This window comes from Sinocyclocheilus rhinocerous, unplaced genomic scaffold (assembly GCF_001515625.1).
Source record: "Sinocyclocheilus rhinocerous isolate Xijiao unplaced genomic scaffold, SAMN03320098_v1.1 scaffold2911, whole genome shotgun sequence".
NCBI lineage: Eukaryota > Metazoa > Chordata > Actinopteri > Cypriniformes > Cyprinidae > Sinocyclocheilus > Sinocyclocheilus rhinocerous.
Window position 1 is genome coordinate 281,492 of NW_015644341.1, and position 13,674 is coordinate 295,165.

At 37.4% G+C, this 13,674-nt stretch overlaps 1 protein-coding gene across 1 annotated transcript in view; it reads left to right on the forward strand.

The window, feature by feature from the left end:
- Positions 1 to 6,583, forward strand: part of rerg (RAS-like, estrogen-regulated, growth inhibitor) — a 26,074-nt gene extending 19,491 nt beyond the window's left edge. The window contains exons 3-4 of the mRNA XM_016575816.1: positions 4,507 to 4,580; positions 6,119 to 6,583. Of these exons, the coding sequence (XP_016431302.1) occupies positions 4,507 to 4,580; positions 6,119 to 6,538 (494 nt within the window). The 3' untranslated portion in view covers positions 6,539 to 6,583. The remainder of the gene's footprint in view (positions 1 to 4,506; positions 4,581 to 6,118) is intronic.
- The last annotated feature ends 7,091 nt before the right edge of the window (positions 6,584 to 13,674 follow it).

Below are 13,674 nucleotides of genomic sequence, written 5' to 3' on the forward strand. Positions count from 1 at the left end.
ATTTATACCCAAACGAAGGGCTGAGACTACAGAATATCCCCAATCACTCACTCAGAAGCACTCACAAACTCACATACACACACACACACACTCATATAAACACACAACACACACACACAATTTTCACATTTTTAAGAATTCTTTATCACAACAAAAATGGATGTTTATCTCGAGCTACTATTTACCCGCCTCTAAACATCACATGATAATGGAAAACTGTGATTGGCCGCTGTACATGTCAGTTCTCCTGTGGGCGGGGTTTGGCTAGAATCAGCTGTAATTTGACTAATCTCAAGACCCGATGAGACGAGCCGAGCTGTAAAATCGACTGTTGATGCTGTTCATGACCTCATCACTCTGTAAACTCGGGACAGACTGGAGGAGTCACAGCCAGAGCTTTGAAGAGAGTGAAACACAGAGACGTGACGCTCATGTGGAATATAAATGGATGTGAAGGTCTCTTTGATAAACACGCCTGCGCATTCTTCCCCATCAGATGTAATTGAGTTCACCGCCGCAGACGCCTGCAGGGAATAAAGAACGATTCATTTGTGTCCTCAGATGAAACCAGTCTGAATCTGAGTTTAATAAGCTGTTTACAGGTAGAAAGGAAAAATTCACACTGAAAGAAAAGTCATTCCAAACTCAAATGCATTAAAGACGCATTAAAGAAGCTCAATTAAGTATCATACGGACACAGTTATGATGCATTATAGTGTTTCTGGAGCTGGATGGCAAAATTCAATTCAGTTCAATTCAAGTTTATTTGTATACTGCTTTTCACGATGCAAATCGTTGCAAAGCAGCTGTACAGAAATGTTAAGTTTCTACAATATATTTAGGAGTAGGTTATTCGTGGTGACTATGACAGAAATGTACAGTAAAAATCATGCAGTTAGTTACAAGTTACATGCAATCAAACAGACGGTGAACACTATTAACTGCAATGATTATATGTTGCGATTAAACATTGCGATTCAAATTCAATTTGAAATGTAATATGCAAAATTGCAATGCAATTCTGTATTTAAATTTGCATTTTCCCATACATATGTGCAACATTTAGTGCAAAATGAAAAATTTTAATTAAAAGCATATTTTAATGCTTTATTACTTGCAAAATGAAAATGTATTACCCAAATTGATTAGATATGTTTAACATGTCCACGCAAAAACTAGCAAAATTATTTAATTAATTAAATGCATCACGTCCGATGTGTAAGGTGGCAAATCGGTAAATAAGTGTAGAAATCTCTTTGATCTCGTGCATCAATCGTAGTGTAAAACAGTGAGAGATGTTGAGGCAGGTGAAAAGCGTTTGGTTAATGGTGAATATTGACCTATTGTGCGTCCTGTTGCCAAGCTTGATGTAATGATTGACAGGTCAGGGGGCGTGTTCGGCTCGGGAATGCATTTTCAAATCCACATTGACTTAAACTACATTCATCACGGTGTATTTAATGAAAATGCAATTGAAACGTCTTATATGTAACTGTCAATGCATTTAAGAAAAATAAAAGACATTTAAATCACCATATGTGGCCCTGGAGCACAAAACCAGTCATAAGGGTAAATTTTGTGAAACTGAGATTTATACATCATCTGAAAGCTGAATAAATAAGCTTTCCATTGATGTGTGGTTTGTTAGGATAGGACAATATTTGGCTGAGATACAACTATTTGAAAATCTGGAATCTGAGGGTGCACAAAAATCTAAATATTGAGAAAATCATCTTTAAAGTTGTTCAAATGAAGTTCTTAGCAATGCATATTACTAATCAAAAATTAAGTTTTGATATATTTACGGTAGGAAATTTACAAAATATCTTCATGGAACATGATCTTTACTTAATATCCTAATGATTTTTAGCATAAAAGAAAAATGTATAATTTTGACCCATACAATGTATTGTTGGCTATTGCTACAAATATACCCCAGCGACTTAAGACTGCTTTTGTGCTGCAGGGTCACATATTGCTACCCTGTTGCTGCACCTTTGGCTCAGAATGCATTCTGAAATTCTCACTGCATTTTGCTACAGTTATCACGCGGTATTATGAAGAAAATGCAATCCCAAGTGCCCTAAGTCTAAATGCACGAACAGCGAGAACATCCTGCTAAACATCTGGAGGAAGAAAGAAAGTCATAAACGACGACAAAATGATAATTTTATGGTTGAACTGCTCCTTCAAAGGTTGAGGCTTTCATTCTTTGTGTTCACATGAGAAGAAACCGACGGCCTTCGTGAGTGAATGATCCGCTGGCGGAGAACCAGGCTGGAGAAACATTCATAAACACATTAATTCACACTGCATTTCTGTACAGGACTTCAATCCACAGCCAGTGTGTGTTTGATGGCTTTTGCATGCGATCGTGTGCTGGCAGCTCGTGCAAGCAGTGACATGCTGTCAAACACAGAGCCAATGTCCCACAATGCACCGGGGTCAGGCACAACATGTCGTTATAGTGCTGCTCAATTCCAGGTTTTGGAATCGATTCTAAGAAACGCTTCTTTTATCTTACAAACAGTCATTTTTGATGTAATTTCATTCCCTAAAGTGCTCACAAAATATACAAAGTTGTACAAAAATATGTACAAAATGCAATTAAATTTAATTTAATTCATTCATTTACATTATGAACAACAACAAGCCCATTTCTACGGAAGCAATAATATAAAAAATAATACCATCTCGAGATTAAAGTCGTTAAATTGCGAGAAAAAAAATCGTTAAATTTCAAGAAAAAAGTCGAGATAAAATGTTGAGATTAAACTCATTAAATTTCGATAATAAAGTCGTTATGTTTCGAGAAAAAACTCCTTAAATTTCAAGGGAAAAAATGACTTTTTTTCTCGTAATTTAATGTTTAATCTCAACATTATATTTCGACTTTTTTCTCAAAATTTAACGATTTTTTTTTTCTCGAAATTTAACAAGTTTTTTCTCATTTTTTAATGAGTTTATTCTCAACATTTTATCTTGACTTTTTTTCTCGCAATTTAATGACTTTTTCTAGAAATTTAATGAGTTTTTTTTCTCGTAATTTAATGAGTTTTTTCTCGTTATTGAATGAGTTAATTCTCAACATTTTATCTCGACTTTTTTTCTCGCAATTTAACGACCTTTTTTCTCGCAATTTAACGACTTTTTTTCTCAAAATTTAACGTCTTTTTTCTCAAAATTTAACAAGTTTTTTCGCGAAATTTAATGAGTTTAATCTCAACATTATATTTCGACTTTTTTCTCAAAATTTAACGATTTTTTTTTTCTCGAAATTTAACGACTTTAATCTCGAGATGGTTTTATTTTTTTATTATTGCTTGGCCCTAATCCTCTTCCGTACATTTCTGCCAAAGAATAAAATAAATAAATAAAAGATTACTGTAACTTTTTATTTCACAATTCTAGTTTTTTTTTCTCAGAATTGCAAGATAAAGTCAAAATGACCTTTTATTTATTTTTTATTCCATGGCAGAAACGAACAAAACAGATTTGTGAGATGTAAACTCAGAATTCAGATTTTTTCTCCTAGCAAGTCGAGGTTACATTTTGCAATTCTGAGTTTATATATCACGATTCTATTTTCTTTTTCTTTTGTTTCCACCACAAAATAATAAATAAATAAGACAATTGCGACTTTTTATCTCACAATTCTGACTTTTTTCTAACAACTGCAAGTCTAACAATTTGTACTTTTTTTCTCAGAATTGTAGATTATCTTGCAATTCTTGCAACATTTATATCGTGCAATTCAGAATTCTGAGAAGAAAACTCAGAATTGGGAAAGATCAACTAAATTGTGAGGTAAAAAGTTGCAGTTACCTTTTTTAAAATCCTGTGTCAAAAACATAAATAACAGTCAGGTTGCTACAGTACTGTTGTCAAAAAAAGAGACAACTTTGATAATATGATCAATATGCATGCTTTATTAAGTTATTAAGTAACAACACTAGATATCTGGGTTGACTGCTTTCACAGAAAATATGTTAAAAATTCCAAAAAGCACAAGAACTTTTTGGGAAAAGCGAACTGTAGTTGAATATTAGCGCTGCAGTTCAATCTTCATAGGAACAGATTCCCTGGAGTGGAATCGACTCACGATTCTGAACACGTCGGAAATGAAGAATCGATTATTTTGGGAATTGAGTCCAGCTGAATGGATATATGTATGTGTGTGTGGGACAGGGGAAAAACACCCTATTTTAATGCGCATTTTGAAGTATCGCATGAGAAACGAGGGATGGAAACGCCAAATTTAGAATAAAAATCCCTTAATTCGCAAAAAAGTTTTTACGCTCGCTTGAGGTGGTTTTTGACTTGTGCGAAAAAGGGTTGATGCGAATAATGGGAGATGGAAATGCATTTTGCGAATAAATTCCTCCAAGCGCATCAAAAAAGTCATGTGACTGCGCTATGGGACGGCAAAACCTGACTAACCAGCGGATCGAGTGTGAGCTTAATGTCACACCTGACCGCTAACACAGCTTTATGTCTCTCTGACAGAGTCCACCTACCGCCATCAGGCCAGTATCGATGAGGAGACCGTCAGCATGGAGATTCTGGACACCGCCGGACAGGTGCGCTAAACGCAACCATACACATCATCAATAATACACTGCAGCAGGTGTACTTTTATATATGTGCACCTGGATATCCTGCGATATCTTCAAATAACCCATATATTAAAAAAGGGCGCGTTATAATCTCTCCGATCAGCGATACTCAATATAGTAAATCTACCGAACAAATGACGCAGCGTCAAATTATAAATAAAACATTTAGAAATGAATGGAAAGCCACATTTCCTGTGCTCACCTGAACTATTCATTTATTTCAGTGTCACTTCTCTTCAGATCTTTCAGTAATTTGCATTTATTCGTTATTTTCACTCAAGTATCCATTCCAGGCGTGATGACGCTCTAAAGTGACTCTGAAAGCTGATTGGCTGGAATGGCTTTCTCTGATGCTGATTGGTTATAAATGCGAGAGGAGGGACATTCCATAGTGTTGCGAATATCTGTTCTGATTGGTCAGTAATGAGAACCAGTGTTTAAAGGGGTCATATGATGCTGCTAAAAAGAACATTATTTTGTGTATTTGGTGTAATGAAATGTGTTTATGCGGTTCCTTTATAAAGAATATCTCTTTGGATTTCTTTGCAACTTTACAGATCTTCTTTATGCACCAAGAGCTTGTAACACTCTAAAGAGAAAGGAAAAAATGAAATCGCATCATATGACCCCTTTAAAACTCGCATGCAACTTAATTATTTTGCGTGCTTTAATCGACAAATGTAAGGTTAGGTATTAATACAAAAATTAACCTCCTGTTTGCTAATTTTCAAAGAGCTATTATGATATAAATTAAATATTTGATTATGTATCAAAAAAGCTATTAAAACTTTGAATGTACCTTTATACGATGTGATCTTTTGAATTAATTGTTATTATATGTGACCCTGGAGCACAAAACCAGTCATAAGGGTCAATTTTTTTAAATGGAGATTTATAAACCATCTGGAAGCTGAATAAATAATCTTTCCATTGATGTATGGTTTGTTAGGATAGAGTTGTTCAAATTAAGTTCTTAGCAATGCATATTACTAATCAAACATTAAGTTTTGATATATTTACGGTAGGAAATTTACAAAATATCTTCATGAAACATGATCTTTACTTAATATCCTAATGATTTTTGGCATAAAAGAAAAATCTATAATTGTGACCCATACAATGTATTGTTGGCTATTGCTACAAATATACCCCAGCGACTTAACACTGCTTTTGTGCTCCAGGCTCACATATATCCTGTTTTCACTTTAATTTTAGTTGTTATTGTCGTATTTTTATTTATTTTTACTCGTTACTTTTAGATTGTTTTAGTACTTGAACTTAAACTAAACGAATTTTATTTCAGCTTTACTTCAGTTAACATTTATTTTATTTCAAGTAACAATTTTTTTATGGTTTCACTTTTAGTTAACGGTGGTCACAGGTTCGTTTCTCCTGCATTAACCACTGATGAACCGGGTTTGAACCTACAACCCTCGTCTTTGACCGCTAGGCCACACCCACAGGTCATGTGACCTTACTAACAGTGTGTTTGTGTTCCTCAGGAGGACGTGCTCCAGAAAGAGGGTCACATGCGCTGGGGCGACGGGTTCATCCTGGTCTATGACATCACAGACCGCGGGAGCTTCGAGGACGTGGCTCCGCTGAAGGGCCTCCTGGACGAGGTCAAGCGGCCCAAACACGTGCCTCTGGTGCTGCTGGGAAACAAGGCGGATCTGGAGCACGCCCGGCAGGTGGCCACGGAGGAGGGCGAGCGGCTGGCGGCGGACATGGCCTGCGCGTTCTACGAGTGCTCGGCGTGCGCGGATCAGGTGGGGACGGGCGGAGGCGTGGCGGAGGCGTTTCACGAGCTCTGCAGGGAGATCCGCCGCAGACGCGCCGTTCAGGGCAAAACCCGCCGCCGCAGCTCCACCACACACGTCAAACAGGCCATCAACAAGATGCTGACCAAGATCAGCAGCTAAAGCATCTCTGGATATATATAACCCTCAGGCCATCCGAGATCAGGAGGAGTTCGTTTCTTCATCAGATTCGGAGAAATGTGCAATGGATGCTCTGCAGTGAATGGGTGCCGTCAGAACGAGAGTCCAAACAACTGATAAAAACATCACAATAATCCACAAGTAATCCACAGCACTCCAGTCCATCAGTTAACATCTGGAGAAGACAAAAGCAGAAACAAATCCAGCATTAAGACATTTCTAACTAAAATACAATACGTCTATAATCCATAATAACGCTTCCTCCAGTGAACAAGTGCATCTCCTGTTGTCTCTCACATCAAAATCCAGCCACATGTTTGTTTTGGACTGCAGCTTTATAAATTTATGAAACTAAGCATGTTTCCTCAGAATGATGTGTTCTTCATATGTAAAACGTTTTACAGTTTTGTTTCACACATTTTCAAAACGTTGCCTCTTTTTTTCAAAACTTTACACACAAATCCAAGAATTGCACACACAAAATGCTAAATGCCTCACATCTCTTGCGAAATGAAGCACTGCATTCAAAATATCACAAATGCATCTCAAAAGATGAACTTGCCATCTTTTCCAGCAAAGCTGATTTTCCTGATGCTGATGCGCTGGTTTCATATTATAATAATGGACTAACTGAGATTTTGGATGTTTATGCACCTGTGAAAACCCGAACTGTTTCTTTTAGACATTCTGCTCCTTGGTTTACCCCAGAACTTCGTCAATTTAAAACTAAAGGCCGTAGGTTAGAGCACCTGCATGCCAAATCTGGTCTTACTGTACACAACAATAAGTGCTTGCTGACCATAGCCAACTTTACAAGGATGCACTGTCTAAGGCTAAATTTGACTATTATTCTAATTTAATTGGAGCTAGTGAAGGGAACTCAAGATCTCTCTTTTCTGTGGTAAAAAATATTTTACGACCACCTGACTCTCTGCCATCAGATATGTGTTCTACCACACTATGTGACAGTTTTATGACTTTCTTTGAGTTTAAGATTAAAAATATTCACCAACAATTACTTGCAAGTAACTTAGGTTATGATGTCCATTGCCCAGCCTTTCATGTGCCCCCACACTCTGTTTTCTCCACTTTTTATTTACCAACTGCTGTGGAGATACTGTCATATCCGGGAATCTAAGTCTACTACCTGTTGGCTTGACCCTTAACCAACTCACTTAGTTAAATCCTGTCTACCATCTTTATCTTCATTAATTACTAAAATTATTCACTCTTCTCTTGTTTCTGGCTCTGTACCCTCCTCTCTTAAATCTGCTATTATTTCTCCCATCCATAGCCAGGGGCTGATCCATCTAACCTAGATAATTACCGTCCGATTTCAAATTTGCCATTCATCTCTAAAATTCTGTAAAAGTGTGTTGCAACACAGGTCCATGATCATCTCTCTGATAATAAACAGTTTGAGCATTTTCAATCTGGCTTCCGTCCCCACCACAGTACAGAGACTGCTCTTGTTAAAATCACTAATGATCTGTTGTTGGCAGCTGACTCTGGTTTATTAACCATACTTGTCCTTCTTGACCTGAGTGCGGCTTTTGATACCATCTTGCATAAGATACTCCTTGACAGGTTAGTTTCTATTGGGATCACTGGCACACCCCTGTCCTGGTTTATGTCATATCTCTCTGGTCGCACTCAGTTCGTCCAACTTAAGCACTTACGATCGAGATCATCTACAGTTACTACTGGTGTTCCTCAGGGTTCTGTTTTGGGCCCGCTTCTATTCATAATGTATTTACTCCCGCTTGGTCACGTTTTCAGGAAATATGGTATTCACTTTCACTGCTATGCCGATGACACCCAGCTCTACCTGTCTTCTAAACCACCTGACACTTTTCCTCCACCTTCTTTGTCCAGCTGTTTAGCTGAAATCAAAGACTGGCTTTCAGCTAACTTTTTAAAACTTAAAGGGGTCAAATGATGCCGCTAAAAAGAACATTATTTGCTTTAACAGCAATAAAACTGAGGTCTTACTTGTTGGCACAAGATCTACTCTCACCAAATCTGACTGTTTTTCTGTGGATATTGATAAAAATGCCATTTGTCCTTCTCCACAGGTTAAGAGTCTGGGTGTTATTCTGGATAGCACACTTTCGTTTGAAGCCCATATTAATAATATTACGCGTACTGCATACTTTCATCTGTGTAATATTAATAGTCTCCTTCCTTCCCTCACAATGAACAACACTGCAACTCTCATCCATTACTTCACGTATTGATTACCGCAATGCTCTTCTTACTGGTCTTCCTTCTAAACTTCTCCATAAACTTCAGTTGGTTCAGAACTCTGTGGCTCGTGTTCTTACTAGAACCCCTTCCACTGTGCACATTTCACCAGCTCTCCAGTGCCTACACTGGCTTCCAGTGAAGTACCGCATTGATTTCAAAATTCTGCTTCCCACATTCAAGGCACTTCACAATCTCGCTCCTCCATACCTTACTGATCTTCTTCATATTTATACCCTTCCACGCACTCTGAGATCTTCACACTCGCTCTCCCTGGTGTCGCCACGTATACGCTTAACTGCCATGGGAGCTAGAACATTTTGCCACACGGCCCCTTGCCTATGGAACTCTCTCCCTCTCAAAATTCGTAATAGTGACAGTCTGCATACTTTTAAATCTTTTTACCAAGGCTTTTTTATGACCTGTACTGTATTATACTGTTTCTATGATGCATGTGTGCTTTTAAGTTGTTGTGATGCTAATGGGATTTGTTTATTGTTATTCATCTATTTATTCTTTTAGACTATTGTTTGTCTGCTTGTAAGGTGACCTTGGGTGTTATGAAAGGCGCCGTTAAATAAAATGCATTATTATTATTATTAAAAGCAAACATTTGCAAACTCCTTTGCCATAATATTAATTCCTGTTAGATTTTTGTGTGTTACATAGAGAATTGTGTGTTGTGTTTTGCAAAAAGGGTTTTATGAAATTGAAAACTGAGTCAAAGGTCCAGAATTAGCGTATGGTTTTGCAGATTTGGTGTGTGCTTCTGCTGTTTGAGTGTCAGCTTTCAGAAACTGTGTGACGAGGAAAGATCTTGTGTGTAAGCAGTTGGAAAAAAACTGTAAAGAGTTTGGATAATGCACTTTAAAGATATAAGAAAATGGTAACACTTTACAATAAGGTTTCAGTTGTTAACAGTAGTTAACTATAATAGTTAACATGAACAATATTTATATTGCATTCATTAATCTTAGTTAGTATTAAGTTCAAAATGTACTAACATTATTAATTAAAATTTAAAGTTGCATGTGTTAACATTACTTGATGTACTGTGAACTAATATGAAAATATTTTTTATTAATAATTAACAAATAACATTAATAAATACTTTGTTAGTTCATGTCAGTTAATGCAGTAACTAATGTTAACAAATGAGAACTTATTGTAAAGTGTTACCAAAACTAAGCATTTAAAACAAATTATTTTAATGATCTATAAGCATTTGTGATATAATCATGTAAAACTATATTACCAAATCCATCATTAAGACGTTTTTAACTCAAATACGAGTCCATAATAATAGACACACACACACACACACACTCTCTCTCACACACACTCACACACACACACACACACACGGCCAGTGCTGGGGAAAGTTACTTTTAAAAGTAATGCATTACAATATTACATTACTCCCTAAAAAAGTAACTAATTACGTTACTTTTTATGGAAAGTAATGCTGTACGTTACTTTTGAGTTACTTTTAAAACCTGGGCAGGGATTGCTTGTTTGTTTAACTCAAATACGAGTCCATAATAATAGCGCTTCCTCCAGTGAGTCAGTGTTCTGGTGTGAATCAGGAGAGAAATCTGCACAGATCAAGCAGCGTTTAAACAGCTCTAAACAAATCTGTGGCTGGATTTTGATGCGAGAGACAACAGCAGATGCATTTATAGACTTATATGGATTATGGACTCAATGTATTTTAGTTAAAAACATCTTAATGCTGGATTTGTCTCAGCTTTTGTCTTCTCCAGATGTTAACTGATGGACTGGAGTGCTGAGGATTGCTTGTGGATTATTGTGATGTTTTTATCAGCGCTTGTTCTGACGGCACCCATCCACTGCAGAGCATCCATTGCTGAGACACTGATGCATTTCTCCAAATCTGATGACGAAACCAACTCATCCACATCTCGGATGGCCTGAGAGTGAGCACATTTCCATTTTTGGGCAAACTATTCCTTTAACACAAGTATCTGCCAGTGTGGTTAGGAAAAAATCTTTAGTAAGTTTATTTTTCTGACTCCATTGGCAGATATTTGTTCTTGTTTCAAGCATAAACTCGCCTAATTTTTATACATTTTTCAGAAAACAAGTCATTTTGCGTCTGAAGTAAAAGTTCCTTAATTTACACTGGAAAACAAGACAGATGTACTGAGGAAGGAGCTGATTTTTTTGCAGTGCAGACGTTGTGAACTGCGCAGACGCATCAGTGCCTCATGTTTCTTCGTCTATGTGGTGTGTTTTCTCTGCGTGTTTCTTCGCGGTCTGAGGCCTGCGGCTGTATATTTGTTCTTACAGCTGAACTGAAGGATGGCGTGAAACATCAACACACATATCAGGGTCTCGGATCGCTCGCGTGTTGACTTAACAGAGATATTTTGAGCTGTCAAATAAAGCGCTATCCCGTTGATAATCGCGGCTCTCTGACTTCAAACGAGGATGGAATGTCTCCTGATGCTATCTCAGTGTTTCAGGACAGATCATGTCCACATGTTTTCCTCCTGACTGTCACAAACTCCTGTAAACACCTGTAGATTTCTGCCTTAATGACTCCAGAGCTCTATTGATGTGTACAGTAAAGACGTCTGACCGTGTTCTCCGTGCATTGTAGATTTTCTCTTGGAGATTCCAGCAGAAATGTGTTTAAACCTCATGCATATGAAGAGAAAACAGCTGCTGGTTTGCATTCGTCTCCTGGTTCATCTGCAGTTGATATAAAACACAAACATCAGGGTGAGATCTCACAGGTTTGTTTCTCAACAGAAACTAAAATAACACTGAATATATATATATATAGTGGACCAATGTAATAAGCATCCAAAAACTCTTTTTTTTACAAAATCAAGAGTGGATCTCAAACAACACAATTATCATCAATGCATGTGAAATGAACTGTCCGAGTGTGTGTGTGTGTGTGTGTGTGTGTGTGTGTGTGTGTATGTGTGTGTGTTGTTCTGTGTGTCGTGTTCATACAGAGGATAATTACACACGTCTGTCTGAGAATAGAAACCACAGAAAACCAGAAACTCAAAGGCAGCATCCAGAAGCAGCGACAGAATCACAGATCAAACTCACATTCATGCATTCAGCAGATGCTCTCATACTGTACATTCACAATAATATCAATTTACCTAACGTAACTGCTGCTAAACGCATCTTCAGTTGTTTGCATTTGATTGGAATGCAATGCAAGTAGTGTTCCCTTTCTGAAGGGCCCTTCAAGGGTGCAAAAACATTTGGAATCATTCACTGTCTCTAGACACACACACTTACTCACACACACACACACACTCACTCACTAACTAACACACTCACGCACACACACACTCATTCACTAACACACTCACACACACACACTCACACACACACACACTCACTCTCTCACACACACACTCATTCACTAACATACTCACACACACTCTCACACACTCATTCACCTCACACACACACTCACTGTCTGTCTCTTGGCGTCTCATCTTTCTCTTTGTTTACTAAGGCATTGCAGTTGCCATGGAGACCAAGGCCTTTCCTTGTTTTCAACTTCAACCATTTCTCTATGCTGGTGACTGAGAAAAAACGCAGGAGTTGCGACACACACACACACACACTCTTAAGTGCAGGCTCTTATCAGACATAAGGCTGCTGAATGATGTTCTTGTGGACCTTGAGACGAATCTATGAATCAGAATCTGCAGTGAGTGCCCATAATGTTTACAAAATCATGTTGTAAACATTATACACCATAATTATACATATTAAACACCATACACCATATTAAACACCATAATGTTTACAATGATGATGATATATATATATTTATATACAGTTGAAGACAAAATTAATTAAACACACACACGCACAAGCACACGCATACACACACACACACACACACACACACACGTGTTAAACTCCACAGACTGATGCTCAGGTTGAGTGTAAATGAGCACGTGACTGCGGTAACCTTCGTGGATGTTTGTGGTGTGGTCACTCCCAGCAGAGCGAAGGCCATTTTACTGATGACCAGATCACAGATCAGCTGCCGGTCCTCCTCCACATGCTCTCCGATCAGAGGCATCGAGCTGTCCATCACCTGACCAAACACACACAGCTCAGATAAACTTAAACACACACACACACACACACACACACACTCAGGAAACCAGCTTTAATTCCATCTGAACGAAATAAAGTGCATTTCCTGCACTGTCAGACGTTTCCTCCAGCCATCTCAAACATTAGGGATTGATCAGAGGCATCGAGCTGTCCATCACCTGACCAAACACACACAGCTCAGATTTACCCTCCAAAGTAAAGGAAAATATAAAATATAAAATTACGCTGCATACAAATGAAGCCACGAGGGTTGTTTTGCACTGTGAAAAACATGAAAGTTGCATGACATTCCACGCAGCAGGGTTAGAACAAACATGTCTTTATGTGATCTTATTTTATTTTTATTGTGTACGTATTTCATTATTTTCGTTTTCTCTCTCTGTCTGTCTTTTGTGGATTTTCTGGTGTGTCTTATGTTGCTCTGTTGTTATTTGTTTTGGAGCGAAATGTGAAAATTGGAATAAAAATAAAATAGTTTCATGACAAATTAAACTTTAGATTCTTATTACTTCAATAAAAAAAAACAGATAAATAAATAAATGAATGAATAAATAAATGCTTATGTAATATAGTCATGAAAATGATCCTGTGTGGTGAACAATTATTTATTAACAGCATTTAAAATCCTATTAAAAGCATTCAAAATAAAGTGCAAGAAATGCAACTGTGATGTTTACATGAACATATCAGTGTTATTTTAGCATTATTGATATAATACTATCGTTTTTGTTAATATTTTGAATTTGATT